Here is a 26,829-nt window from a genome sequence, read left to right on the forward strand (position 1 = left end):
CACCCCTACAATAAATGACAAGGTTTTTAATTTTAAACATGAAGTCCATTGAGTCCTTTTTTTTATCCATTTAAAGCCCTTTAAAGTGCAGTCATTATAACCTGTAACACAGTCTTCCGATTTAATTAGATTGTTAGAGCTATAAAACAATACCGTAAAAATGGCCATGCTTTTATTTCCATGCCATTTTACAGGTTTATAAATAAACACAAATCTAAGAATACTCCAAAGCATGATAAAAAGAAAACGGCCTTGCAGCGTACTCACTGTTCATGTATACGGTTTCACATTGAAATGAGCGTTATGACAGTGTTACATGTCCTTCCTGACGAAATATTTCAGCTTGGGCACATGTCACCTATTTTTACGCTCATGTTGAAAGGAGTACTTCATATGCTAAAGTAAAAGGGAGGAGGTATATTGCTTTGTAGTAAAGCCCTACACCAGCCTCTTTATAGCCTGTGTCTAAAATGTGTTTTTGTGTATCTTAAGTTAAAAGTCTTTGGCCTGCAGTTGGCAAAGTGACTTGTCCACACTGCCATGATGATTGTTCAGAGGATGGGAGTTAATGACTGATGGGAGGGTAGAGCAAAGATGCCTATCGCCTTTTCTTCCTAACCTCGCACCCCTCTCTCACCCTCTCTCTCTCACAGTCTCTCCCTTTCTGTCACGATGGCAAGAGGGGCACTAGAGCTCCCCAGAGGAGCTGCTGTCGCCATCTCGATAGCTGTCACGCTAACACCCCCACTGCTATCATTGGAGCACTTATGGGCCTGTCACTCACCTGGGAGAGAGGGAGCAAAAGAGAGGCAGATGCAAGGGGGAGAGTGTGCAGAGGAGATATGTAGAGGAGTGCATGGGGAGACCGTGGAGAAGGAGGTGGAGCAGAGGATGCATTGACGGAGGGGGGTTGTAGACAGAAGGAAGGGGGGGAAGATAAAGGAGTTAGAAAAAAAGGGATGAATAGGAATTCAAACATAAAGAGGGGAAGACAAGAAGGGAGGAAAGGGTCTTCAAGACACGGCAGATGAAACCTCAAAGGTTAATAAAAGAACCTGACTGGAGTTCCAAAGTATTTTCTGCCCCTCACCGTGTGCCTCAGTGCACTTGACTATAAAGGCATTTGAACATTAAAAAGAAACATTGATTTACCATCTAACATGATGTAGGGGGGTGAGCCCGAGCAACATTTTTACTGGGTTTACATTATCAGTATTATTGTTCTTAAAGTGGGGTATGCCAATTGTCATGGAGGGGTACGTGAATAAATTTTTTTTTTAAAAAACAACACTCATGATGTGCTATATATATATCACTATATTGACAGTTACTATGGTACCCATTATGTCATTGGATGGTCATATCACCTCGTGACAAAAATAAAATAAAAAAAATAATTAAAAAAAATATATTAGGAAAGCAGGAAGTGAACAAATGTAACAGTTACTGATTGTAAAAGTACCAGATGGAGGGGTAGGACTTAATAAGCTTTGCTTCTTCCTACTCCTTTTGGACATGTGGAACTGTGAACTGATTATGGGATGCACTCAATTGTAATCTGATGCATGTTCAAATGAAATAAAACCATTACCATTACCAACACTCATCATTATGAGTGCGCCTGAACGCCTCACTCTGAGGAGTGCACAGTCTGCCCATAAAGAAGAGAGATATTGTGATTTTATAAGTTTATTAAAATGACGTTCTTCACTACAACGGCAGCATGTGCCGGGTTTGTGGAGTGTGTTGCTTCAGGGCTATTACTATGACTACTATTACTACTACTACTACTACTACTACTACTGTTGGGGTTAGTATATGGTTAGTATATGGTTACTCAACTTCACTGCAAAATTGAAATGTAAGATGACAACATTTTTATTTGCTTTTCTATAGCAAATTAAGTACTAAAATCTGAGATATATTAGTTGAATAAGCACGATAACCTGCCCACAGAGCAAGCAAATTTGACATTCAGAAACATTATGTTATGGGTGTCAAGCACCTCCAGTTATTAATAAAATATACTTTACTATATTATCATTCATTAATTTATCATAATAATGTGTTGCTTCATGACTGTACAACTTTTTGTTGTTTTGTTGACTTTTTTTTTTTTTGTCCAGGCTACAGATGGAGACGTTGGCACATTTGGTATCGTGCGTTACTACTTCAGCGATGAGCCAGACCAGTAAGCTACAGCAACACAGATACACAACAATTACACACCTTACTGTGCATTATTTACCTTCATCCTGTTAGGATGGAGAACATTTGTCATGTCATCTTTCTCCCATTTTGCCAACATTCACTCTAAACTGCCCATGTGGGTGTAAGTGGTTGTTTGTCTATATGTGCCCAAGGTGTATGCCGTTTGTTGTCACTAGGGTCACGGGTATGCTGGAGCCTATCCCAGCTGTCATGGGGCCAGAGGCGGGGTACACCCTGCACTGGTCCTCCAGCAAACAACTAATCTAAATTGATTGTTGAATTCTTTCCAGGTTTTCACTAGATGCCGAAACAGGCTGGGTGATTCTAAGGTCCAATTTGGATTACGAGTTGATGCGTCGCTTCACGCTGACTGTGCTGGCGAGGGATGGAGGTGGGGAGGAAACCACTGGCAGGATCCGAGTCAACGTGCTAGACGTAAACGACAATGCACCAGTCTTCCAGAAGGAGGCGTATGTGGGCTCGCTCAGAGAGAACGAACAGGCTGTCCAGCCGGTCGCCCGAGTCAGGGTGAGGGGTTAAAAGTTACAAATGCGCATCTATGCTCATACAGTGACTGTAGTTGCGATATAGCGGGTCATTTCATTGACAAGTATATGATCATAATGAACTGCTCTTCTGGGAGTAGTGCATTATGGGTAGAAGTTAAAATAGCTGTTGGTTGTTCTAAACTTGAATTAGTACTGGTATACTTCCAAGCGGGCTGCTCGGGGGTGGTGTAGTTATCACGCAGTCCTCACAGCTAGGAGACCAGGGTTCAATTCCACCCTCGGGCATCTCTGTGTGGAGTTTGCATGTTCTCCCCGTGCATGCGTGGGTTTTCTCCGGGTACTCCGGTTTCCTCCCACATTCCAAAAACATGCTAGGTTAATTGGTGACTCCAAATTGTCCATAGGTATGAATGTGAGTGTGAATGGTTGTTTGTCTATATGTGCCCTGTGACTGGCTGGCGACCAGTCCAGGGTGTACCCCGCCTCTCGCCCAAAGACAGCTGGGATAGGCTCCAGCACCCCCCGCTACCCCCGTGAATGAATACTTCCAAGCTACCTTTTGAGTGTTAAGTTGCTGTGTGATGAGTTTAGTGTTCTTTGAAAGATTATACTGTGAGTCAGACTGTTATATTGAATAATTACCTTTTTCAATGGGTTGACAAGCTCCCCATGAGTTCACTTATAGCTGGTAAAAGGGCTACCAGCACTGTATTGAAATAATTTGTAAATAATTAATAAAGTATAGGAGATGTTACAAGATTAGAGCATGTTCATACATTAACAGTGGCTAACAGTGTTAGCCACAGGATTCAAACTTTAAGAACAAAGTAGCGGCTAATACACCAGTAATTATGGTATAGGTAAATGCAATTGATCCAATAATGATGCAGGTCTGTGTTGGTCTGCACTGTATCCAAGATGAACAGGCGGACCTGGTGTAGCGGCTATCCGTCACTGCCACACAAAAGCCAGAGGTGCACAGGCACAATGGTAACTAATGGCTCAGCACTTCCGTTGATTGCGCCCTGAAGAGAAAGCCTATTACGTGGTTTGTAGCGGCACGTCCAGCGATGGCTTACCTTGCCACGGTGCATCGTGGAGGCTTGTGTTTACACTGTTGAACTTCAAGCGATTACTTGGCTCACTGTGTTTGCTTGGTCTCAGCTAACCTTAAACGCCACCGATATTAATTAGCTGCCCGCTAGGAACTTGGAAGCCAGCCGTCAAATTCTGGGTCAGCAATTTGGCCTGAAACCAACCTAATGGACACAGACCTGGAAAAAACTGAAGAAAGAACTCCAACTTGCACTGCTACGCTTGAACTGTTACAAAAGTAAAAGAACTGTATTTGTTGTCACATTGACTTTTTCTCGTGTGCTTTCCTTTGCCACTCAGAGAAAGAAAAGTACCAGTTAGTCAACATTTTGGCATTGATTCCAAGAGTGGGTTTATGCATGTAACCACAAGGTTTGACAACTTCCCAGCCTGGAATGACAGCATTTGAATTTGAGGCCCATTGCTCTGTGAACATCTGGAGGAATTATGACAAAGTCCAGCCAAATACAAAATAATGAGGGGGTGGCATCATTGTCGTTGCCGTGGAGGATTATCCCTGGAAAGGTTTCGTTTGGCCAGTATTGAAGCCTGGGCCTCTAACAACTGGAACCAGCTTAAATGTTTGCAGTAACATGCTGCCAATGACTGACAGTTCTAACATCTCTAGCTTTCTTCTGTACCCTTCTATGCCGCCCACAGGCAACGGATGAGGATTCTCCACCTAACAACTTCATCACTTACACCATCATTTCGGTCTCAGCTTTCCCTGATTTCTTCAGCATCATCATGGTGGAAGGCTATGCAGGTATGCTTACAATTTAAATGTGTGGACAAAAGTTTGATTTGACGTCAATCAACCAGCTAGTCAGGGTGTCGGCTACATTTCTTAGCCTAAATCTTAATTATACATCTGGTGAGAGCCATAGCTTAATCATTTATACCTTTTAGTAAGTGTTCTGAAAGTTTTGTTCACTTAGCAGATAATTTTCAAATATATATGTATGCTAACAGTTGTATGCCTTTGCATGTACTCGTTATTTACCTCCCAAATTTGACCCAACTGTGTAAGATAGACACACTTTCAGACTAGTGCAGAAAGCCGAACCTTTCTTTCTCTCACGGTTTTCCTTCATCAGTTATCAGTGTAACCAGGCCTCTGGACTACGAGAAGGTCCCTGGTGGGACAATCCATTTGACAGTGATGGCCAAAGATGGGGGAAACCCAGCGCTGAACAGTACTGTCCCTGTCACAGTGGAGGTGATTGTAAGTACAGCCCTGCTGAATGCATACTCACATAGACATCCAAGGCTAGATAGAACAAAAATGTCAATGAGAGGAGGTACAGCAAACAGCGTAGGCAGGCCCACCCAAATGCAGGGGCTAACAAGGCTAAAACTAATTACTACAGTGGAACCTTCTTTAGCATTATTCATTTTTTCCAGAAGGTCCAACTCTAACTGGAATCGATACAATCGATTTTTACCATGAGAAATAATGTAAATCAATTAATCATTCTCAGAAAACCCAAAATGTTGACACAAAACTTGCTTTTATAGTTTTACTATTATATTTGGACATGTAGAAAACCATTTGAAATGCATATAAATACATACAAATGATGAATGAGAGAGATTTAGGTTACACGATGTGGCAGCGAGATCAACACCTGTTCCTTTTCAACAACACCTTCCTGTTTTGCCATGATTAATGTTGTGAATTAAACAGTGCTTCTCACCTCAATAACCCAAAACGGAGCCAAAGGAAGTTGCAAGTGACAGCATTTTGATGAAAGAAGGTGAGAAGCAAAACAGGAAGGTAGTGTCAAAGGTGTTGGTCTCGCTGCCACATTGTATCTTTGAGAACAGTCACTTTTTCAGGTTAAAGTAACCCTAAATGTTAATTTATCCCTTTTGCACATCATTTGTATTCATTTTGAATTGTTTTAAAAAAGTTTATGTGTGAACATTTTTAGGGTCAGCCGCTGATGACATCATAGACAAGCGACAAAGCTGACCCCTCCAGTTCTGGTTGCCATTTTGTTAGCAAGCTAAGGATGCTAACAAGGACATTTGGGCTCACACGGTGTATTGATAACACAACAAGACCCGGGCCATATTGTACATTTGGTAATGGTAATGGTAATGGTTTAATTTCATTTGAACATGCATCAGATTACAATTGAGTGCATCCCATAATCAGTTCACAGTTCCACATGTCCAAAAGGAGTAGGAAGAAGCAAAGCTTATTAAATCCTACCCCTCCATCTGGTACTTTTACAATCAGTAACTGTTACATTTGTTCACTTCCTGCTTTCCTAATGTAGTTTAAGTTTTTTTTTTGTATTTTTTTTTTTTTTCTTTTTTGTCACGTACCGACGTACGATAAATAAATTTACCCAAAAATGTATGTAAACATAGGCAACTTGTTGGCGTTAATTTTTGAAACCGAAAAACACAGACGCTAACCAAGGTTCCACTGTACTATAAAACAGACACCAAGGAAAGGAAGGAGCCGATTGGCTGACCAGATCAAAGGGAGACATCAAGCAGAAGAAGGGGACATAAAAAAAATCAGGAATAACCATAACTTAAACATGTTCATTCTACTTTCTATGTGAGGATCCTAAATAGAAAAACTGACCAGAACATTGGTCCAAAACACAACCATAACAATGATAAAATATTGAGATAAGTGTGACAATACCATGAATGTTTAACTACATTACTACTTTTTGCTGATGATTTTCATTTATTGTGTTCAGGTTTCTTTGATGTTATCAATACGGCAGCAGCAAAAACTTCTAAACAAAATCTGTGCTGACTCAGAGGTCACTTGATAAGCATCCATGTTATATCCAGCCATTACATTCTGTGATACACAAGACTAGTCAACATTTCTCCACACTGTACACCCTGCATGAAGGAGAGATGCTGTGGGGAAAAGAAAGCAAAATGTCTGCTGCAATGCAAAAACCAACAGGGAGAGATGATCACAATGCTCTATTCCCCTGCTATTTTTCCCGCTCATTCTCTCCCTCCTCGGCCCGCCACAGTGTTGCGACTCGCACACACCACTGTGGTTTATCAGTTGATGGCAGCATCACACATGCACAATGCCCTTGTGTAACATGGAGGCCGCATAGATAATGGTGCCAGTTACTGTTGTTAAAGTGTTAACATTTCTCTGCTGCTCACAGCTCAGTGGGAAGCCTCTCTATGAATAACCACACAATGCAATGTGTTCATGTGACAAACAGATTGGAACGCTATGAGTGGGAGGCTGAATGAGATGCTGTGGGGAAGTGTACGTGAAGGTTGATGCCGATCCATGATGTAGATGTTTCTATCTCTCAAATCTTAATTAGCCGTATTTGTTTATTAAATAGAACGCCTGGAATCGTGCTCTACTGTCCTTTCTTCAGCATGCAGTACGGGATTGTGGTCAAAAAACAGAATTATGGTTTATTTTTTCTTCCTGCTTACCCTGTCCTTTCTCTGACAAATGTGTCAGCGTTGCCCTCTGCTACGAAATATATGTAGGGATATATGTAGAGATGGGTACTGGCTTCTGCAGGCATCAACCAAATTCCATCAATACAACCAGGTACCGACTCGGATAAAAACTAAAAGTTTCTTTTCCTAACCTGCAGTCCAGGCCCCAAAGTCAGGTTTTAAGGGTGTTCCGCGCTGGAATGAAACCAGATGTTGTGAGACAGAAGGGCCAACCACTCGTCTTTCAACCTACCACCTAATGTTGGTGTGCTCTTATTGTTTTCCGCACTGAGAATGTGATGATGCTCATACCTCCTCCAGGATGAAAACGACAACCCACCCAAGTTCAGCAAGCCATCCTACATCGTCAAGATTCCCGAGAATATTAATGCTGGTAAGTTGGGTTTTACTTTTAGACTTCCTCAGATGTACAGTATATATATGGTCTGTACAACAAACATACGCATTATGTTGCCTCCATCTTGTGCTTTAGGGTGTCCTTTTTCCACTTTTCTTCAAGCCTTTACTGTTTTATTTGTTTAGATTTTTCATGATGGTTAAAATAGTCCAAATGCTGGCTATTGACTATTCAAAGCTAAATCACAGGCTGCTGTATTCATTTCCATGCATGCATTCAGAGAGCCCTTTTATCCAAGACATTAGATTAGCTTCCACTTGCTCGAGGGAAATGAGATATTTGCCTGCCCCCTTTTTCTCTCGCTGAGCTCCAGCTTCAGCTCAGTCCACTTTTTGTGTCTCAGACATGATTTGAAGGAGCACATCTTTGAGCAACTTGGGCCAGTGCTGAGATTTAGTGGACTTTGGCCAAAGCTCTCGGGTTTAAGCTGCACGGGACCAACGGGTCGGGATGCAAGGCTGTGCTCTGGGCGAGCCCTGCATCTCTGTCAAATTGCTTATCCAGCCGACTGTCTGTTCATTGATCAGGGCTATGCCAGTTATAACCATAGGCAAACATGCTAATGGTCCACTAATCCATTAACCCACTGACTGCCATATCAGGGATGCTGCGGTCAATTGGCTAGTACTATCGTAGCCCGCAGTGATCACTGCGTGTAGTGTAGTGTCCCGCCCTAACTAACGTCTTGGGCAGCAGCCTACCACCACTTTCCTTCACAGTACGCAGGTATGTCAAAACTAAAACAATCCTGTCTGCCGTGTGGAATTTACCATCTTGTTACTGTAATACTGCATTTGAAGAACTACCTAAAATTAAGTATATGAAGTATTGATGTAGACTACAAAAATATCTGTTTTTGCTCCCATCATTCATTAGTTAAACACAAATACGCCTTATATATATTATCAGTATTTAATGACATCTTTTCATAAGATTGCATAGGATTCCACCTTTTTGTTGTAGTATTGTGATGATATTTTTTTCTGTATTATTACTAAAATGTGCCTAATTCATTTCTGGGCATAACATTTGAGATCCAAAGGGATCATTTCTGTAAATGGGTTGTGTATATGCATTATCAATTTCTTCATGATTGTTAAGCAGCATGAAATGACAACATAACTGCACAGCATTAGAACAAGCACAGTGACATCCTGTTCAGTGGAAAGTACGTTTAAGTTTAACATAAAAGCCACAGCAGCGAACAACGTGCAGCTAAAGCTGTACAAAAAGCTTTATTGCTGTTGTTGTCCAGAGATAATTAACACAAAAGTTGCCACATACATGGAAAAAAATCACCTTATAACTTATACCTTCCACCTTATATCGGCACCTCTTCTTCTCTCTTAGGCTGGATCTAACTAAAGGCCAAACGCCACAGCTCAGAACCACACACAATACTCTTATCGCTATAATATCACATGAAAATGGAATAAACGAAAGTCAAAATTTCACAAATGAAGGACTGCGTATGTTGATGTCAGTCAGCCAGCCAAATGGGCATTGACTTAATGTCGTCCTACTGTGTTTATTATTTTGGTTTTCGTGTAGCTGCACCGAATCCCAGTGAGCAGAGACAAAACAAAAACTGTTCTCAATATAAAGCAGCACAATTCTACACCACCCCCACTTAAACATATTGTAAGATTACAGCCCAAACTGAGCATTGCTGTCTTTGCAATGGCAGAGTAATAATTATTGGATCTCATTTGCCTAATGGCTGCGAGTGTGATCTGCATATCTGCCATCACTTTAGGTTTAAATATTTTAACTTGTTCTTGTTCTAACATGAAACGTGTTCCCATCTCTTCTCCACAGGAGCTACAGTGCTAATCGTCAATGCCACTGATTTGGACGCCTCCCGAGAGTTCGGACAGGCTTCACTCATCTACTCCCTGGAGGGATCCTCCCAGTTCCGTCTTAACTCACGCTCGGGTATGTGTGCATGTGAGTGCGTCTTTTAAGAAATGGCATCCACCGACTGATATTTTAAAATATACGTATAATATGCTGACTTGTTTTAATTGAATTTGTGGGTCAGGAGAGATCACCACCACGGCCTTGCTGGACCGAGAGCTGAAGTCGGAGTACATCCTCATTGTCAGAGCTGTCGATGGAGGCGTGGGTCCGCAACAGAAGACTGGCATCGCTACGGTGCGGGCTCTACGTTCTCTATCTATTATTTGCTACTTTGTTGGCCATTAGTTTTTCTCTGAGTATCTCCTTCAGTCCAAAACACATTCCTGTTAGGCTAATTGGAGACGCAAAACGAGTGCGGCCGGAGGCGATTTGGGGCAGCAGCCTGCAGCTTATTCATGACAAATACCTGAAAATAAAGCCTAAATGTTCTCGGTCGACAGAAAGCAACTTCTTACATTTGGAGTCCACATATAAATATGTTTTTCCATTTTTTTCAGTTTTTTGCTCTTGAATTGCTTGTTGATGATTTTCAGGTGAACATCACCATCCTGGACATTAATGACAACGCCCCCCAGTGGAGGGATGAGCCGTACCATGCCAATGTGGTGGAAATGAGCCCAATAAACACAGACGTCATATCTGTGAGTGCGATGCCAATCTTGATTGTTCCGTCTTGTGTTCATATGTCTTTGCTTCATTATTATGAGAAACTTCTATTGGATATTGGATCTAAACTTCCACTGGATATAAACTTGTTTTTTATTTTAATACCGGTAGCATTTTTCAATGAATCAACCGCACATTTGTCAAATATATGAAGCCATACATTTTAAAGAATACACAGTACAAAGAGAACACACTGTACTCCCCCAGTAGACTAATTGCCATCGCTGTGTAGGTCATGAGAAAGTAAACGCTTGAATATTACCCTCAAACACACTCATTGTCCTGCTGGTGTCTTTGGCTGCGTGCTGTTGGAAATTAAGTCCAGATCATTCATTAATTAAAGAGGCGTCACTGAGTGTAATTAAGGGAGTCCGATTGCTAATTAAAATGTAGCCTGCAGTCATACGCTTTGCACATTATTCAGCTGCAAGGCAGGAAAGTGAGCTCTTGCCTTGCATAGAGACCAATGGAGAAATGGTTCCAGAGTGAGAAACAAATATGTACTCCCACCTCTGTTCACTGGGGCCATTCCTCACTTAGGAGGTCATTTATAGTGCATTGCATGTCCTGTAATTGGCCCTTAGTTTGAAGAATTCACATCAAAAAGCTACTTCAAGAAGTGGTCCATAAATACAGATACTCTACTGTAGATACATGTGGGTGCTGTCTGTCAATAAATCACAATAAATCCCCATCCGCCATTCACATCACCACAACATTAGCCATCTACACGCACCTTAAATCTGTTTTGTCAACAATACTATAATATTTTACCTCTTAACAGTACTTGACAGTGTCTTCAAGTGCATAATATATAAGCTGGCCTCTTCTAATGTGCTCTGCTAAGGCCAAAATTGATTAGTTCAACCAACCACAGGAACATACTTCCTCTTCTCTTATAACGCTTCCGCTTTTCTTGCTTATCAATAAGCTTCCAAGTTCCTTGCTTACCATGTCTCCTTAATAATTGAATACCTGAAAAACCCTTGTTCCTCCAATGACCAATTAACCATTTTCCGGCATTTTTAGTCAGCGCATTAAATAATTGATCAGCTCTTTTAAAACCAGCAAATGTTTTAGCCAGGCTTCCCGTCTAATGCATTCATCACCGAGATCACCTAAAGAGACGGAACCATTTTTCTTCTTAGCGAGCTTGTGTGTGAGTTACTCTGAAGGTGAGGTGGGGGATGCACTCACATTATCATTCCTCCCCTCCCGTCATCTGCCACTTTCTGTCCTCTCCCCTATTAATTCCCACTTGTTAAGCACACTTTATTAAGACATGCCATTAAACCTGAGGCATACTGCACTCATGGTAAACATGCAAGTGGTGTAGGAGGGCCACCAAAGTATCATATTTGTCACTCCTCCTGCCCAGGTGCTGGCAGTGGACCCTGACAATGGGGGGAATGGCACTGTGGTGTACAGTATCAGTTCAGAAAACCCATTCTACACCATAAACAGCAACACCGGGAAGATTCGCACTAGTGGAGTAACCCTAGACCGGGAAAGCTCCAACCCAGGGGACAAAATTCTCATGAGGAGCATCATCGTGTCTGCTGCTGACCGTGAGTACTTGTCAGTGACTTCATATCATATTCAGTGGAGTGCTCTCAATTCTGGGAGATTAGTCTATATTTCCAAGCCTTAGTCCTTAAGTTTTATGTTGACCATGAAACTTTTATTGATATCTATAAATTCCCTTGACAACAGAATATGCTTTATATGTCTCTCTGGCGCCCTCTGTAGGAGGTACACCTCCACTGCGTGCCTCGGTGAGCACCACAGTATTTGTCAACTTGCTTGACCTGAATGACAACGACCCAGCCTTTGTCAACCTACCTTTTGTGGCTGAAGTTCCAGAAGGACTCCCTGTGGGATCATCAGTGTTTAAGGTACGACTTAGACTCAAACCTTATTTTATATACATATAGTTTCTATCTACATCTGTCCGAGATATAGTATTTATTAAACATTGTTTTTGTTTTTTTTTTGTATCGTGGTTATTTGGAGAGGTGTAGAACTGTACTGCATCAGAATTTTGGTCACTTTATTAGAACTGTGGCCAATAAGGACAGTAACGTCCAAATGATCCAAAAACACAAACTAATGCAATAGGAAAAGGCTGCAAAGTAAATATGTTCCAATCATATAAATGATGCAGGATGAAAAACAAATGCAAAGGAAAAATGCTGTTTGCCTCTGTCATTGTTCGAATATAAATATTAGTCAATGACCACCCAACTGATGCAGTGTTTATATAAATATTTTGTTATTAATGGAGAAAATCCAAACCTACATGACCCTGTGTGGAAATAAACCTAATAACTAGTTGGGCCACCCTTACAACTGCAATCAAGAATGTGCAATAACTTGCAATGAGCCTGGAGGAATTTTGGCCCAGTCATCTTTGCAGAGGGTTGCAGAGGTCATGCTACAGTCTATATGATACAGATCAGGACTTTGACAAGGCCACTACAAAGTCTTCATGTCAAGTCAAGTCTATTTATATAGCCCTCACTCACAAAAGAGCCTCAAAGGGCTTTACCAGCTCGCAACAATAGACGACATCCCCTGATCTGACTCCCCATCCGGGCATGGAAAAACCCAAAACCCATTTGGGGAAAAAAGAAACCTTGAGGGGGGCCCGCAAATGGGGGGGAATCCCCCTTCCAGACCAGGCTGCAATGAGTGTCGAGTAAGCAACATATGACACAATATAAGTACATACAAAGTACATTCAAATAGCTCGAGGAAAGTTGGTCAGCCGTGAGTCTTGGGATAATCAGCCAAAGCAGGTTTCTAAAAGGTGAAAAAAAATTATATTATATAAATATATTTATTAATTTTTTTTTGCATGTTTGTCCACCTCTTAGAAGCTCGCTTTGGCTGCTTATCACAAGACCTGCCGCAGCTGATGTTGAAAGGTTCAGAATTGTTCTCCAAAAGCACAAAAGCCTTCCAAGTCATTCATTCATTTTCTACCGCTTTTTTCTCATGAGGGTCGCGGGGGTGCTGGAGCCGATCCCAGCTGTCTTCGGGCGACAGGCGGGGTACACCCTGGACTGGTCGCCAGCCAATCACAGGGCACATATAGACAAACAATCATTCACACTCACATTCATACCGATGGACAATTTGGAGTCGCCAATTAACCTAGCATGTTTTTGGAATGTGGGAGGAAACCGGAGTACCTTCCAAATCAAATAACATTTTTACAATATTCTACATTATGGTGATGTTCACTCTTGTCTTGAGCTTGGTGTCAGCCTTCCAGTTCCAGTTTCCCACGGTAAACACAATGTAACATTTGTGATTGTCCTCCCGCTCCTCTTTTAGATTCAGGTGGAAGACCCTGATGAAGATAAGAATGGTTTGATTACCATGGCGTTGCAGATGGGTATGCCGCGTTTGGACTTTTCCCTGAACACCTCTACAGGAATTCTCACTTCATCTGAAATCCTTGATCGGGAGCAGATCGGACAGTATCATTTGAGGATTATCGCATACGATGCAGGGAAATTCCCTCGCACTTCCACTTCAACCCTCACTGTCACTGGTGAGTTTGTGAATGTGTGTCATACTGACAATTGGACTCTACTCTCGCTGATATTATCATTCATATGAAACTGCTGAAGCATTTGATGATTGCATTCACTGTCTTGAGGTGGGGGTGGGTGTTGACCTCTTGAAAGCTTCCATATGATGTAGGTGCTACCCCCTCCTGGTGGCGCCTTATTTGCCCTTAAATGAAAGAAAAGTCTAATATCCACAGTTAAACAGCACAACAATGAGCAGCAGACTTCCTCTAAAAAATGAATGTCATATATTTTTGCCTTAATTTAACGTGTGTTTATCAGTCCTAGATGTGAATGACGAGACGCCCACCTTCAACCCTCGTGTATACAACGTGTCCCTGAAGGAGAGCGTTCCGAGAGACCACATTGTAACACGCCTCATTTGCTCTGACGACGACGCTGGCCTCAACGCCGAACTTAGCTACTTCATCACAGGTTAGAGGTCACAGAGGTCACTATTTTCATCCGAAATGTGCACTGTCTGCTGTAAAGGAGTGAATGTGTGTATATTTCTTGACATGTGTTTATGTTTGTAGGTGGGAATCAGGATGGTAAATTCAGTGTTGGGTTCAGGGACGGCATTGTGAGGACAGTGGTTGGCCTTGACAGAGAAACCCAGGCAACATACACTCTGGTTGTAGAAGCCATAGGTATGTGAGATCCCGTTACCATCTGCTGTCGCTCTTTTGTCTTTTTGTCAGCTTCAAAGAGATTTGTTTGTTCTTCCTATGATGATGTAAAATAAGTGATGTCTGCAGTCATCTCAGACGTTTCTTTGTTTTTTTTTACATCAACCACTTCTGTTGTTTGACAAGAAAGAAATGAGGGTGTCCTGTTTTGGAACCGTTTGAGTCAGGATGCTTTATCTGATGAGGAGGCAAGGGACATAAAAAAGAATGCAAATGTGTTGGTGTTTTTTTATGTTTGAATTCACGTTGACATGACCCCAATTAGCCAGTACTGCTATGCAGACATTCTTGTCACATCGAACATTGTTCCCTCACTCTATTATGGGTTTTCAAAAATGTATTAATGAATAAATGATTGCCGATTGCCTATACTAAAAAATATTTAGTTATTGTTACATATTCTGTGTGGAAGTGGTAAGTTCTTCGCTTCTTACTTAGTACTTCCCCACTCCATTTGAAACCTTTGCTCAAGTTTAGAATAAACAAATTAGAGGTTAACTAGTTCAAACATTAGCATGCTATGATTAAAGGGGTGGCCGTCTTGTATGCCCCTGCACTGATGCTGCAGTCTGTGTGTTACAGTGGTGCAATGTGGTGTAAAGAAAGAATAATAGGAGAGTAAAGGTGACTATAGGGGTGTTGTTTCATTTCTACAGGCTTCTAATAATAGTAAAAATCATATTTTGGAAAGTCATAAACAAAAATTCTGTGCTCTAAGTACAAAACTCCCATTTATTAATATTTAATCCACTTCACAGAAATTCACTTATTGCAGTCAGTCTGGAACCAATGAACCGTTCTAAACGAAGGCTGACTGTAAATACGGTCATCTGATGTGTGTTTTGGCAGTGGCAGGGCACTATTTATTTAACTACAGTGCAGTGGAAAGCTTGATTTTTGTAGGTTTGGGTTTTTGACAAAATTATTGCTAAAAATTGTCATGCACTGTCTCAGTTATCATTTGGCCAGCCATTAAGATTGAGACACTATAGACAGATTCCAGCCAGGGAATCCTTTAATCATCTTGTACCCCGCTTTTAGCCTTGTTTTTAGCTCTGAATGAATGTATGGATATTTAATTTTAATGCATCTTTTACTCTGGTTTTTACTAAACTCTATTTTTCTTCACTGTAAAGCGTCTTTGAGTACTCTGAAAAGCGCTATACAAATAAAATGTATTATTATTATTATTATCTTTATTATGTGTGTGTTATGTGGTGGGTTTATTTGTTCATACAACGCACGTAGATCGATGAACAACCCTGTATCTGCTTCTGTCAGTGCGGTGATGGCTGGGGAGGCCTATTTCTAAATATTGAAAGAGAATGTGCTTTTTTTTTTAATTAAATATGAGTGCAAAAAAAGTTAGAAAACTTAGTTAGAAAGGTTAGAACTTTGATAAATAAGGTGAGAAACTCAATTCAGAATTCAAGAAAGAAGTCATAGCAAAGTACGAATGCGGTTAATGTTATAATAGGATTTTAAAGTAAACACAGTTCTAGGGGGAATGGTTTCAGAGAGACGCATAACATAAAGTGAACCGGGTCAGTGCGTGTAATATTGTACCTGCTACTGACAATAAATAAATATTAATTTATTACAAAATTAATATTTATTCAAAATAAATATTACAATAAAGTTCAAGTGAGTCAAGTCAACAGTTTTAAACGTCCACTCTTCAAATTAAAGTTTGCAATGAGGCTTAGCGAAGCATACAGGCGTCCAGGTAGTTACTTCACAGTATTTTATGGAAATTAAGTTAAATTAGACATCATCTGGTTATTATCCTGAGGCTGATTGCAAACTAACGTAGAATTTGCTTCATCATGATGATGTTGGGCCTAAAAGTAGACCATACCTGCCCTACTTAGAAGTGTGCAGAAATGTAAGTAAATGGTTTTGTTTGTGCACCCAGACAACGGTCCAGCGGGCAGCAGGAGGACAGGCACAGCCACTGTGTTTATAGAGGTGCAGGATGTTAATGACAACAGACCCATCTTCCTCCAGAACAGCTATGAGACCAGCATACTGGAGACTGTGCCGCAGGGAGCAAGCATTCTCCAGGTAAAAAATTATATTCTATATTCATTCATTCATTTTCTACCGCTTATCCTCATGAGTGTTGCGGGGGTGCTGGAGCCTATCCCAGCTGTCTTCGGGCGAGAGGCGGGGTACACCCCGGACTGGTGGCCAGCCAATCACAGGGCACATATAGACAAACAACCATTCACACTCACATTCATACCTATGGACAAATTGGAGTCATCAATTAACCTAGCATGTTTTTGGAATGTGGGAGGAAACCGGAGTACCCGGAGAAAAGAACATGTAAACTCCACACAGAGATGGCTGAGGCTGGGATTGACATTGGGATACAAAATTCCAAATAGTCACTTTATTTTTCAATGTAACAATCACACAAAACAATAAGTCACAAGGCTTTAGTTGAATGAATCCTTTCAATATTGAGCTCCATCATTCGGTACTTGTAGTACCAATGCATGTGGTTGAGCAGAGGTTGAATAAGTCTGTGGGGATCACTAATAAATGTTAAGTGTCTTTTTTGAATGATGCTTGCTTGTTGAAAAAACGGAATTGGTTGCAATCCTTTACACCGTGTGAAAAAATACTTCCAACTGCTGGAGATGAAAAAGCACGAAAACGAGCAAATATTTGTAAATTCTGCTGAAACACCAAAACAACAATCAGTCCTTAGCTAGATCTCAGTGACATAGTCATACAGACAAGGCGTAGTAAGCCGGGGCTCCTTGCTGACCCCCGCTTGAGCTGTCCGTGTGCCAGGAGACCGTGAGGCACGCGTGTTCCCATGCTCGTGCGGCCTCCGATAGGGGGGTCTTCTGAAAGAGAGATTGTACGAGCGTCTGTAGGAGCCCAGCCTCCTCCACACCTTAAGCTGTGGTTCACTGGACTGACTTCTTCTATGATTCAGTTTCTCTCCTGGGCCGCAGTCGGCCTCGCTCCCCTCTTGCTGTTCAGAGGGTCGGCACACGGCCAGGAAGACTGCCAACCCTGCCAGCAGCAGCGATAAACCCAGCACCAACATAATCGTGAATTCTGGGTCATGGCTGTCTGAAGAATGGGATGATGGGAGTGAGATGGTGGGGGAGATTGTGGTGTTTGATTGACTGAACACCGCGGGAAAGGTATAGTTGGTTCCCTTATCACTGTTGTTCATGTTGTTGTGGACCTGGATGAAGAAAGCACTGTGAGGTTTCAACTTCTGTATCAATTTGTTTCATATTTCACGTGACAGCTGTCTTTGTTATGCAAGTTTTGACTCACCAGCCAAGTGCAACCAAGCTGACTAGGTCTATTTCGACTTGCATTACACATATTACACATATTGTATAGGCACACGCATGCACAAATAAATCATGAATGTCTGTATAGATATGCAGATGTGGCAAGTGTTTGGCATTTGCAGCAATTACAGTACGTAGCCATTAAGTCAAGGTTAAAAAATAGCCAGGGCTTGACATGCCCACGTCGTCTACCCCGGTTGCAGTTATCCCCCACCAACATTCTCCGCTCCCCCCTCTCTTTAGCATTGTAACATTTGTAAATGTCATCGTCCTTAATTCAGCGGAGACAAAGCATAGCTTATCAGTTTAAGGGAAACACACTGGGACGTGAAATTATTTTTAAGAGCAAATGCCAAGAAAAGCTGTGAGATAGTCCAGTGGAGCAAAAGGCTTGTTAAAGAGTCACTTCATTAGTCAGCAACATAAGCACCTACTGTGTGTCATTTATTAGTGGAGCTTTCACTCACTGTGGAAAACATGCATAAGCACGTTTCAGTTTTTGCATGTTTTTGTTTGGTAATTTCTCTAATGGTCATTCATGTGATGTGTCGCCAGTTAAGTGCCTCAAAGAAAAAGTGGGTGTAAAATATATAGCGATAGGTGATAAATGTTGAACCTTAAGTCCTAATAGAGAAGCACACATAGTTCTTTACACCCAACAGTCTTTTTACTGAAATAACTATGTCTAAAAATCCCCCAAATAAACATGTTTTCTTCTCCCTGCAGTGATTATATATGAGCAAGAAAAAAATATTTACTACTCACAGCCACACTTTGCTCTTTGGAACAGCACTTTCTTGCAACTGAGGTCAGACTCGTTTCTTGGCTTCCCCCCTAAAAGTGCCACTTTCCCAGAGACCAAGAGGGGAAATGCTGGGGACAAGGAGGGGAAAATAAGGAAAAGGGGGTAAAACGTGAGTCATGGCATCAGAGATTCAACCGCTCACATTTGTTTCCGTCCTAGCAAAGCAAGTACAGTGGTGCTGCTAAGGCGTAGTGATTGACCACTGATTGCTTACATACTAATACTTTACCCATACAACATCTGGCTTTGCAGTATGTTCCTACACACCGTGCACCCCTTCTGATGGCCTAAGTGGTACAGTCCACTGTGTAATACCCTATTCATCACTCACCAATCTGACCCCCCAGTCTCTTTTTTTTTCCCTTTGCCCCTCCCCTCTCCTCCTCTTTCTCCACATCTCTTTATCAAGCTAATGAGACTGAAGTTGGGCCCCTCTTCACTGTGCTAGTAAGAGAGAGCAAAGAGGGACAAAAAGAGAGGTGTGTGTATGAGAGAGAGAGTGTGTGTGTGTGTGTGTGTGTGTGTACCATAGCACACGCTGGAGTGCTTGAAAGTCTGTCCTTATGCAATTGAATATGCACTTTGTGAGTGTCACTGTGGGTTTTGACAAATCCACAGAGGAGCACAGCGAGGCCATGAAGTCGGCCTTATCTCGTGCCAGCATCTCTCTGGACTCAGAAGTCAGTCTCATGACACGGTCCATTCAAGCGTGCTGTGCTATTTATCAGCGTATGCTCCAAGGAGCCATGCTGTCGGGGCTCGCCTTCTTGCAGTTTCTGGATGCGCGCCTGAGACACAGAAAGAGTGATACCTTCTCACTGCCGAGTCGCTTAAGCTTGCGGTGTTGTTGTGGCAACAAGGCATTGGATACTAGTGCCTGCGTGCGGAGAGAGGCTGTCAACAGATTTTGTCTATAGTGTGTATCTGTGGAAATGGTTGGATGTGCAAAACGATGAGGTAGGCTGTATCGAACAAGGACGTGAGAGAAATGCATACAATAAGCTCAAATAGGCAGGGAAACTGTTAACTGAGTTGACAGTTTGTATGGATTATTCATTAATTCATTCATTCATTTTCTACTGCATGTCCTCACAAGGGTCGCGGGGGTGCTGGAGTCTATCCCAGCTGTCACGACAGCTGTCGGGACTGGTGGCCAGCCAATCACAGGGCACATATAGACAAACAACCATTCACACTCACATTCATACCTATGGATAATTTGGAGTCACCAATTAACCTAGCATGTTTTTGGAATGTGGGAGGAAACCGGAGTACCCGGAGAAAACCCACACATGCACGGGGAGAACATGCAAACTCTACACAGAGATGGCCAAGGGTGGAATCAAACTCGGGTCTCATAGCTGTGAGGCCTGCGCACTAACCACTCATCCCGCCATGCAGCCTTGTATGGATTCATACATGTATGGATTCATTCATTCACTCATTTTCTACTGCTTATCCTCACGAGGGTCGCGGAGGTGCTGGAGCCTATCCCAGCTGTCTTCGGGCAAGAGGCGGGGTACACCCTGGACTGGTGGCCAGCCAATCACAGGGCACATATAGACAAACAACCATTCACACTCACATTCATACCTATGGACAATTTGGAGTGGCTAATTAACCTAGCATGTTTTTGGAATGTGGGAGGAAACCGGAGTACCCGGAGAAAACCCACGCATGCACGAGAAGAACATGCAAATTCCACAAAGAGATGGCCGAGGGTGGAATCGAACTCAGGTCTCCTAGCTGTGAGGCCTGCACATTAACCACTCAACCACCATTTAGTTTTTGTTAATGTCCATATATGAATAGTAAGTATTAGGCTACTATTGCATGTGTTGTAGCGACACTGTACTTTTCCTCTAGTGCAGTGCTGCTAAAAAAGGGGTGCGTCCCCGGGACCACGGGCAAAGTAAAGAGTCAACCAGGGGCTAACATTTTGTTTCTCCATGCTTGCTCCGTAACCAGATAGAAGGTTCTCAATAAAGACCCCAGTTGAGTTCCATTTAAAAAACGGAAGATACGGAATCATGACTTACATAAAATATAAATAATTTCCCAGTGACATTCAACATAAATGAAATGCATTTAAACAAATGTACTTGTTCAGTGCTAATTTATATAAGAAATTGCATATATGCGATATTGATTAGCATTTGCGATTTACAATGTGAGCCACAGCTTTAATACCATTGTGAATCACACTGTTATACTACATGACTTTATTAGCTCCTTTATTCTGTACAGTTTTAACATGAAAAAAATGGCTAGACCTTTGTTAATCCCAGTTTTTGTGTTTATGTGTGCTTGTACAGGTACAAGCTACAGATGCAGACCAGGGAGAAAATGGCCTTGTCCTCTACAGCATTGTCACTGGTATAGAAATGTTACTTTTTCATGCATCTTCACTCAACATAGTAATGTGTCACGGAAAATACGATTCTGGCTGATTTAGAGTTTGTGAGTCAAACAGGTGACTGTGACTCACTGAGTTGTCACTGGAGAAATTATACACACTGTGGAAAAATAGTTGGTTTTTTAAAAATGTGTTTTTGTTTGACTTCTTTTGAATTCAGGAAACAGTCACAACCTGTTCAGCATCGACAGACAAACGGGGTTGCTGACCCGAGGCCCCCGGGCTTTGGACAGGGAGACGAGCAGCTCTCATGTGTTAGAAGTGGAAGCCTACAACAGTGATGAGGGCAGCATGAGGAGCTCTGTGAGGGTGAGCAGACTCATGCAGAGGAATATTACACAATATTATATATATACGTATATTCACCGAATATCAATGGTTATGCATGCCTTTAGCCGCCTGTTTATGTATTGTAGTCTCTCATATATGTGTTAACTCCTGCAGGTGATTGTATATGTGGACGATACCAATGATGAGGTGCCAGTATTTACACAGCAGCAGTACAACCGCCTTGGCCTTCGGGAGACGGCTGGCATTGGCACCTCTGTGATTGTGGTTCGTGCTACAGATCCTGACACCGGTGAGTTCAATGGGAAGAGAGTGAAAGATTTCGGAGCTTATTGGTTCGATGAGTTGACTTTATTCAATCCATTCATTCCACTCACCCCTGAACCATGTGACATGTTTTATGCAGTCATGGACAAAAATATTACCAAAAATACAAATGATTCTGGCCAAAGATGCCAATGTTTTTGGCCATGGCTGATTTGGTTGTAGTCCATACAGTCATGGCCGAAAACAGTGGTCTTTGACATTGTAGTATTTTTGACCATGAATGTATGTAGCTCCATCTGATTTCTATATATATATATATATATATATAGTATGTCACAAAAGTGAGTACACCCCTCACATTTCTGCAAATATTTTATTATATCTTTTCATGGGACAACACTGAAGAAATGAAACTTTGCTACAATGTAAAGTAGTCAGTGTACAGCTTGTATAACAGTGTAAATTTACTGTTCCCTTCAAAATAACTCAATACACAGACCTTAATGTCTAAACTGCAGGCAACAAAAGTGAATACACCCCTAAGTGAAAATGTCCAAATTGGGCCCAATTAGCCATTTTCTTTCCCCAGTGTCATGTGACCCATTAGTGTTACAAGGTCTCAGGTGTGAATGGGGAGCATGTGTGTTAAATTTGGTTTTATCACTCTCACACTCTCTCATACTGGTCACTGGAAGTTTAACATGGCACCTCATGGCAAAGAACTCTCTGAGGATCTGAAAAAAAGAATTGCTGCGTGTCAGGTTTAAAACCCCGACACTTGTAAAAAACACTGCCTGTACAAAAGAAGACACAGAGAGGTGAGTTTCTTTTTACTTGCAAGGAGAGTGATCAGGAACCGTTCAGTAACAATTCGCCACCTCACTCTGAAGCAGTTCCTGCCCTCTTGCCTTTTTATTGAAGGAAGGCCCTGGTTACAATCAGTTTTCTGAGGGAAGGGGGGTTTAATTATTCCAGTTGAAACCAGTTTCTTTGTACAACATGTTATCCATAATGTGTGGACACCTCATCCTTGACATGTGATTCTCTGGTGATACATATACACACACACATACACCTTGAGGTCATATCTACTTCTGACCCGTGCCTATGTCCCACGAGGGTGTTAAAACTATCTGCTGAGGAATGTTCTGTCATGTTCTGTTTTCCCTTAATCATGATGTACACCACAAGTGCAGGCGTCACAGCGTTAATCTTACATTGTTATGTGAGTGATATGAAGCACATGTACAGCGTTAATCTTACTTTGTTATGTGAGTGATACGAAATGTTTGTAGGTCATAAAGAAAAATAGGTCATAAGAATATAGTAAAAATAGGTCATAAGAATATAGTAAAAATAGAATAACTTTATGTACAATTATTCCAACATTTCCCTCCTGTTTATTCATTTTGCAATATATTCTCCCATCCTCCGTTGACCTCTTCTTTTTAGATTTTCAGTCCTGGCAAGTCCGAAAAATGCCATGATGTTTCATCATTTATTTCTTCAGTTTTGGTGTCTTCATTGTCGCTGTCTTCTTGGGGCTCCCCTTTTGGAGTAAGGAGCGCATATATTTCTGACACCTCTTGCTTAATTGGTTGGATAGCAGTAGTGATTAGCCTGGTGCACAAAAACTCTAATGCAGGGAATGCAACAACATCCACATAAGGTGAGAATAGCTGCAAATACAGCGATTAACATTAAAACTGACATTATCAGTTGTTTATATTTGCCAAATACGTCTCCAAAACCATCCCACATTGACGTGTCAACTCCAGAATGGTCTTTCATCTTGCTGTTAAGGGACCTTAGACCTTCTAAGGCCTTGGTGAGACTCCCGTCCGCTTGCCGTGTTGTTCGGAATGAACGTACCGCACTGATCACCAAAAATGGCACATACTCCGCCCTTCTCCGCCAGGAGCATGTCAACAGCAATTCTGTTTTGGAAAGCCATGAGGGAGGTAGATGACAGTTGTTCATGGATGGCGGAGAACCCTCTTTCAGTGTTGTTTCCTAATTTCTGCACGTTATAGTGGATGTAGTTGATTCTGTCTACATTTTTGTTAATTGTGCACCACCAGCAAATCGATGATTCAAAACCTGCTGCTATCTGGTTGACTAATTTGTATTTATCAGGGACTCCTCTCGGAACTCCAATACTGTCTATGTAGGTGGGATCATTTTTATCCCACCCTGACACTGATCTCTTTGATTCTGGGTTTGAATGTTATGTCTACCATCTCTATTGATTGACACTCTGTATCATTCAATCTTCCTAATTTGATTCCAACACCTGTTCCGTTTATGCATGAGAAGTTTCCTATAGCTACCTTTTAGAAAATACTGGTTTTTGTTTTTCAGTGGAAGTAAGAGGATAGACCTTATCCCATTGTGAACAAATTTTTTTTTTTTTTTTTTTTTCTTATGCAATGGTTTTATTCATTACTTCGATCAAACAATCTATTCCCATAGTTGAAGGCACTACTTGTAACAGTGGTCTGGCTCCTATACATACTACACAATCTCCTTGATTTGACATTTTTGCTGCCTGTTCCACTAGCAGCAGCCAGTTATTGCTTTGTCGTGAAATGCCCGTAGTGGCATGAAACCAATCATCTGTATTTCGAATTACGGCTATTTTAACTCCAGCGTGACGTGTGTAGTTATTTGTGATTGGCAGTTCAACAGGGGTCATGGTTTGATTTTCACAAATAATTATAGGAAAGTAGGGATCTGCCCCAGAAGAGTAGGCCCATAAAAGGAAACCCCAACACGGGGTATTTAAAATAGTGCCCAATGGTTGGTCATATGGGTTGAGTTTAGCTGAGCTAAAAGCAAATGTCATACTTAATATGGCCCCATGTTTCTTTAACATAATTTTATTATGGAAATGCCTGGCTTCTAATGTGGTACCAGGTGCCCAGTAATCACCTTCCTGGGTGGTAATCAATGTGTCCCAACTTAAATCTAACACGTGTCCAGTAACATATCACCAATAACTAGCATATGTCTCCCCTGACACCTGACGTCTGTTTGTAAATCCTTTCAATGATGATATGGGTATTTGGAGTTCGGTAGTCGAATTTGGGGCTATGGTCATACATCTGGAGTTGTTGTATGCCCACCTAATTATCCAAGGTGTTTTAAGGGTCCCCACCCTTCTTTTCTGCATGTTAAGATTTTTTTTTTTTTATTTTTTCCATAGTGGCAGTGACATCACTATTATTGCTCCGATCAGTCCTCCTACTGCTGCTAATTAATTATTTTTATTTTTTTTATTTATTTTTTATTTTTATGCGTCTGAGTGATCATCTTACCAGCAGGCTTGCAACCCCTCCTAATAACGCAACAGAGTTGTGGACAATCTTCACCGGTTTGAGACGACTGCAAACTAGAATTACAGCCCCCTTTGTAGCCGGACTTCCTCTGAAGGTTGTTGAGGAGCTACAAATCTACAGCAGATACCACAATGCTATTATCATGACGCAAATAGGTACAGTTAGGGTAAATACTAAGATGGAGATGCATAATTTAGTCATAGTTTATCACTGTAAATTTTTTCTGGAATACCATAGCGTGGAATTATGTCTTTGCATAGAGCTTTAGCTAGTGTTAGTGCATCTGGATGTTTTGTAGGAAACGGTTCTATCCATTTTGAAAATGAGTCTATTATCACTAAACAGAATTTTTTCCCTTCACTGTTGTTGAGTTCGATGAAGTCCATGTGTATTTCTTGAAATAAGTATTGTGGTTCTTTGAAATTGGCCACGCCGAGGTCGCAAGCTGCCCTGGGCATTGTGTTTTGCACACGTTAAACACGCTCTACAAAAATTTTCTTTTTTGAATAAGAATTCAATCCCTACGTAGTAAAGTGGGTGTTAATAGCACACTATTGTGCCACAGCACATATCCCTCCTGTTGAGACATGTGTAAAACCATGGCTCAAAATAGCGTCCCACTTATGCAATTTTTTGGCAAGATTGTTTTATTATCTATCGACATATTAACATTTTTGTCCAGGATTGCTTTATTCCTTAGCCAGTGGTCAATTTCTTGCTTTGGACTCTGTTGTTGCATGTCTGCCAGGATCTCAAAGTGTACTTGTAATTTTTCTGTGTTAAGAAGGTTCAGTTCCTTTAGTGTCGCTTGTTTTACCATTTTATCAGTGAACATATTTCCTAAAGATATTGGATCCGTATTATTAGTATGTGCCGTGCATTTACATACAGCAATTTGTTTTGGCAATTGCACTGCTTCTCGTAAAGTTGTTAATAATCATGCATGAGTTACTGGTTTTCCCGTTGATGTTATCATACCTCTGTTTTGCCAATATTGTGCAAAGATATGTACTGTTGAATATAATATTGGCTATCAGTATAAATTGTCACCTTTTGACCTTTCATTAATTTGCATGCTTCTGCAAGCGCTATGACTGCATAGCCTGTTATTGTTTTTCCCAAATAATTTTTGTTTGAGGAACCATCTATAAAATCACCCCTTTTTTTGTTAGTGTCTGATCTAATAAGTCTGGTCTATACTTTGCAGTTTGTGTTGTTAGCTCATAACAATCACGTGGTTGGCCTTCCTCAGGGAATGGTAGAAGGGTAGCTGGGTTGAGCGTGGTGCATCGCTCAAGTGTTAAATGTGGTTTAGCTTCATTTAAGATTGCTTGTTTTCTATCTGTTAGAATGGTTCGCCCTTGTCCTGTCAACTGATGGCCTAAATACTTCACTGATTGCTTACAAAATTGTAGTTTGCCTTTACTCACTTTATGGCCCTCTTTCGCTAAATGGTGCAATAAGGCTATTGTGTCTTCTTCACATGACTTCCTACAGGAGGGATGTCATCTACATATAATAATTTCTGGCTTCCATTTGGGGGTTCAAACGTGGACATACTGGCCATCATTGCTTGTGAATAAATTGTCGGGCTTTCACAATATTCTTGTGGTAAGCGTCTATACGTATATATATATATTATTTATTCATGTATTTATTTATATTTTCTCTTTTCTGCAACCGTAAATGCGAACCTGAACTTTTCTTTCTCTATTAGAATGGAGAAGAATGCCTGATGTCTACTACGGTGAACCATGTGACATCTGTTGGTAAAGAATTTAACAATGTGTGTGGGTCAGGCACACAAGGTGCTCTCGCCACCACAGCTTGATTTACAACTTGTCCTATATCAT

General features: G+C 41.3%; 2 protein-coding genes across 3 annotated transcripts in view; one reads left to right on the forward strand and one right to left on the reverse strand.

The window, feature by feature from the left end:
* cdh23 (cadherin-related 23) overlaps positions 1 to 26,829 on the forward strand; it is a 183,632-nt gene that overhangs the window by 114,188 nt on the left and 42,615 nt on the right. The window contains exons 14-30 of one of the 2 annotated variants that reach the window (XM_078787362.1): positions 2,127 to 2,191; positions 2,502 to 2,739; positions 4,476 to 4,581; positions 4,913 to 5,040; positions 7,590 to 7,662; positions 9,505 to 9,621; positions 9,728 to 9,840; positions 10,140 to 10,247; positions 11,651 to 11,840; positions 12,022 to 12,167; positions 13,612 to 13,831; positions 14,133 to 14,285; positions 14,387 to 14,500; positions 16,455 to 16,603; positions 20,983 to 21,043; positions 21,244 to 21,392; positions 21,528 to 21,663. In XM_078787362.1, the coding sequence (XP_078643488.1) occupies positions 2,127 to 2,191; positions 2,502 to 2,739; positions 4,476 to 4,581; positions 4,913 to 5,040; positions 7,590 to 7,662; positions 9,505 to 9,621; positions 9,728 to 9,840; positions 10,140 to 10,247; positions 11,651 to 11,840; positions 12,022 to 12,167; positions 13,612 to 13,831; positions 14,133 to 14,285; positions 14,387 to 14,500; positions 16,455 to 16,603; positions 20,983 to 21,043; positions 21,244 to 21,392; positions 21,528 to 21,663 (2,266 nt within the window). Of the gene's footprint in view, positions 1 to 2,126; positions 2,192 to 2,501; positions 2,740 to 4,475; positions 4,582 to 4,912; positions 5,041 to 7,589; positions 7,663 to 9,504; positions 9,634 to 9,727; positions 9,841 to 10,139; positions 10,248 to 11,650; positions 11,841 to 12,021; positions 12,168 to 13,611; positions 13,832 to 14,132; positions 14,286 to 14,386; positions 14,501 to 16,454; positions 16,604 to 20,982; positions 21,044 to 21,243; positions 21,393 to 21,527; positions 21,664 to 26,829 lie in introns of those variants that run through there. The other variant, XM_078787361.1, reaches the window with a different exon arrangement.
* On the reverse strand, positions 17,180 to 18,681 carry LOC131107753 (uncharacterized). Its single transcript, XM_058058034.2, has 2 exons — positions 18,628 to 18,681; positions 17,180 to 17,747 (listed from the first exon to the last, which is right to left on the reverse strand). Exon 2 carries the CDS (start codon positions 17,733 to 17,735, stop codon positions 17,256 to 17,258), a length of 480 nt encoding a protein of 159 aa, XP_057914017.2. The 5' UTR covers positions 17,736 to 17,747; positions 18,628 to 18,681; the 3' UTR covers positions 17,180 to 17,255.

Source organism: Doryrhamphus excisus, linkage group LG20 (genome assembly GCF_037039965.1).
Source record: "Doryrhamphus excisus strain RoL-2023G ecotype Guam linkage group LG20, RoL_Dexc_Guam_v1.1, whole genome shotgun sequence".
NCBI lineage: Eukaryota > Metazoa > Chordata > Actinopteri > Syngnathiformes > Syngnathidae > Doryrhamphus > Doryrhamphus excisus.